Genomic DNA, 3,066 nt, shown 5'->3' with positions numbered 1-3,066 from the left:
CCACCCGTGTCCTTTCCTCTCTGCGCGGGGCGGGGCGAGAGCGGGTTCGGGCCGTGCGCGCAGGCGCAGTGCGAAGCGCCGCTCAGCCGAGGCCTGGGGGTGGGCGCATGCGCGGTAGTCGTGCGCATCATGGCGGGGCCCGGGTTGGTGGCGGGCGACGTGGTGGTGGACGCGCTGCCCTACTTCGATCAGGGTTATGAGGCGCCGGGCGTGCGCGAGGCGGTGAGTGCGGGCCGGGCCGGGCCGGGCCGGGGTGAGGCGGTGCGCCCCGTTCCCGCCTGACGCCTCCATGCGCTAGGCTGCGGCTCTGGTGGAGGAGGAGACGCGGCGCTACCGGCCCACGAAGAACTACCTCAGCTACCTGCCGGCACACGACTGCAGCGCCTTCGAGGTGAGCCGCCCCGCCTCGCCCCGTCCTGCCGCGCCGCGTCGCGCCCGCCCCTCACCGCCCTCTCCCCGCAGACCGAGATCATGCGGAACGAGTTCGAGCGCCTGGCGGCCCGGCAGCCCCTGGAGCTGCTCAGCATGAAGAGGTGAGGGGGGGCGGCGCGGGGCTCCGGGCGCGGCTCCGGGCGGGATCCGAGCGGCGCTGCGTTCCAGGTACGAACTGCCGGCTCCATCCTCCGGGCAGAAGAACGACATCACGGCGTGGCAGGAGTGCGTCAACAACTCCATGGCGCAGCTGGAGCACCAGGCTGTGCGCATCGAGAACCTGGAGCTGATGTCCCAGCACGGCTGCAACGCCTGGAAGGTGTACAATGAGTAAGGCTGGGGCTGGAATGACAGCCTGTGAAATGGTGATGCGGTGGCTGAAGGTACAAACGCTGTCCTGCTGATCCTCCTCACCCGAAGCCACTGTTGAAATGGCTGAGAAATGTATGAAAGTGTGGCTGCAGGACGTGCTGGGGCTGTTTCAGACAGGGAGCATCGATGACCTCTTCAGAGAAGCGTGAGCTTAACTTTAAAGAAAGCATAGGCAAAAAGGATGCAAACCATACCTTTATGAGAAGGCCTAGGGGCTGTTCAGCTTAAGAGAAGGGCTCTGGGCGGAGGATCTGTTGGCTTACATACATGTGTCAGGAAGAGAACTGTTTGTGCACAGGCAGTGTTACATAATGGGGAAAAAGTGCTGAGTACAGGTGAGCTTAGTGTGTGAAGCAGAAGATTGGCAGTAAGGTGATGAGGTAATTCAGTACTGTTCTACTGAAAACAGTGTGAGCTTACAGTAACAGTCTTGAAAATAAAAAATCACGACCAGCTATCAAATGTGGCTTTATTACATTGTCTGGCAGCAGGGCTTGAATGTAGTGATTATTAAAGCTGTCTGTCTTAAAACTGCATATGTTGTGATCTGAATGTTCTTGCGTTGCCATAACCTTATAACCTTCAGGACTGAAGGGCACAGACTGTGCTGAGAACAAGTGTGCTGCTTGCCTTTAGTGGATGGGTTGCATGCTGAGCTCTTCTAGAAGAATTATATGGTAGGTTGGTTAAATGGATGTAATTTAGTAACTGTATGTTTTTCTCATGCTTTGCTTCCATTCTGCTATCAGACATCTGGTTCATATGATAGAACAAGCCCAGAAAGAGCTTCAGAAGTTGCGGTGAGTGGTTTTTCATAGCCTCATACTGAAGTTGGAAGGAACATAGGAACTCCCCACCCCCTCAGCTCTGAAAGAGCTGCGTATATATTGCTGTAGTGGTCCAAGGAAAGAAGATTCACTTTCCCCTCCCTCCTTCCCTAACTGTTGTATTTATAATGCCTATTCCACTCAAAGTCTGTGGTTGTTTTTCTTTGTTACTTGTTTCTGTCTGAATCTCTGCTTTAAGCAGAATGAACTGTTGTAGGGTCATCTTTCAAATGCAGCCACATTTCCTTTTCACTGCTGATACCATTTTATTTAGCATGCAGTTGGCCCAGCTTGGCTGATGTTAGGTTTCATTTTGAAGTGAATGCTTTAGCAAGTTTGCAGAGGTGGATTACTGAGGGATGGAGGTGGGACACTGAAATGATGTGTTTTAACTCCTGTCAGGATTCTGAGTGTTGCATTGTTGCTTTGTGGTGGTTAGATGCTGGCTGCACCAGTACCCTGGTGGGTACTTCCAGGGCAGTGAATTTCAAGCAGCAGGTTTAAATATTCTTGAATAAATGAGATGAAGAAGGAAAGAAACAACACGGGTCTCTTTTTGTGTTGGGTTTTTTTTTTCCCCCTCAGGAAAAGCATTCAGGATCTGAACTGGCAACGAAAGAACATGCAGCTCACAGCTGGAGCTAAGCTACGAGAAATGGAATCCACGTGAGTAGCTGGAAGTTTTGGTGTACCTTCCGGGAGTGTCTCTTGTGTAGAATTCCCTTATGGAGAACATCAGCAGTTTTTCAGTGCTGTCATATCAGATCATCATATGGCTGCTATTAATTTGCACAGTGTTTTAGAGGGTGCACAGTTCAGCCCCGTGTAATGGTCACTGTGAGTGGGTGACACAGCGAGTGGCAGCAGCTTGAACTTCTTGCGTGGATTGTTTCTTAAACTCTTCTTTATCTAAATATTGGAAGTCAGTGTCTTTTAGCCCTTTTTTCCTTACAGCATTTCATTTCCTGGATTATATGTTGAGGTTTAGCTGTTGAAAACATCATTTTTTAACTGTGGTTGTTCAGATTACTCCTGGTATCAGCTGAGATGTGTCACATACTGTCCAAGTGCTTTGCCCCACTTGCTGTCCCGCTCTTTTGACTTCAGATCAGAGGATTATTATAAGCCCTGGTAACACCTGACAGCTTTTTTGTGTCGCTCCCTTCCAGGTGGGTGTCTCTTGTCAGTAAGAACTACGAGATTGAACGAACAATTGTGCAGCTAGAAAATGAAATTTCCCAAATCAAACAACAGCACGGGGAAGCGAACAAGGAGAACATCCAGCAGGACTTCTGACGGCTGCTCTCTTCTGAACGCTGCTCCGTGTTTTTGCGTTTCCTACCGCGCTGTAATAAACTTTGCTTTGCCCAATAAAGGCTGGTCCTCTCCCCACGTGGCTGATGCGCATTAACGACAGTTCAGCGCCGTGCTGGGA

General features: G+C 51.3%; 1 protein-coding gene across 1 annotated transcript; it reads left to right on the top strand.

Moving 5' to 3' along the window:
- Positions 1–107: 107 nt before the first annotated feature.
- BCAS2 (breast carcinoma amplified sequence 2) lies at positions 108–3,023 on the top strand. Its single transcript, NM_001257295.2, has 7 exons — positions 108–222; positions 299–391; positions 463–533; positions 601–762; positions 1,554–1,604; positions 2,217–2,297; positions 2,801–3,023. Exons 1-7 carry the CDS (start codon positions 130–132, stop codon positions 2,925–2,927), a joined length of 678 nt encoding a protein of 225 aa, NP_001244224.1. The 5' UTR covers positions 108–129; the 3' UTR covers positions 2,928–3,023.
- The last annotated feature ends 43 nt before the right edge of the window (positions 3,024–3,066 follow it).

Source organism: Gallus gallus, chromosome 26, assembly GCF_016699485.2.
Source record: "Gallus gallus isolate bGalGal1 chromosome 26, bGalGal1.mat.broiler.GRCg7b, whole genome shotgun sequence".
In the NCBI taxonomy this organism is placed as follows: domain Eukaryota; kingdom Metazoa; phylum Chordata; class Aves; order Galliformes; family Phasianidae; genus Gallus; species Gallus gallus.
This window is presented reverse-complemented; position numbering and strand designations above follow the sequence as displayed.

Excerpts from the sequence above, each read along its gene's own strand:
- BCAS2 (NM_001257295.2), top strand. The coding sequence starts at position 130 with ATGGCGGGGCCCGGGTTGGTGGCGGGCGACGTGGTGGTGGACGCGCTG. Across the intron at positions 223-298 it reads CGCCGGGCGTGCGCGAGGCG|GCTGCGGCTCTGGTGGAGGA; the intron begins GTGAGTGCGGGC and ends TCCATGCGCTAG. Across the intron at positions 763-1,553 it reads GCCTGGAAGGTGTACAATGA|ACATCTGGTTCATATGATAG; the intron begins GTAAGGCTGGGG and ends TTCTGCTATCAG.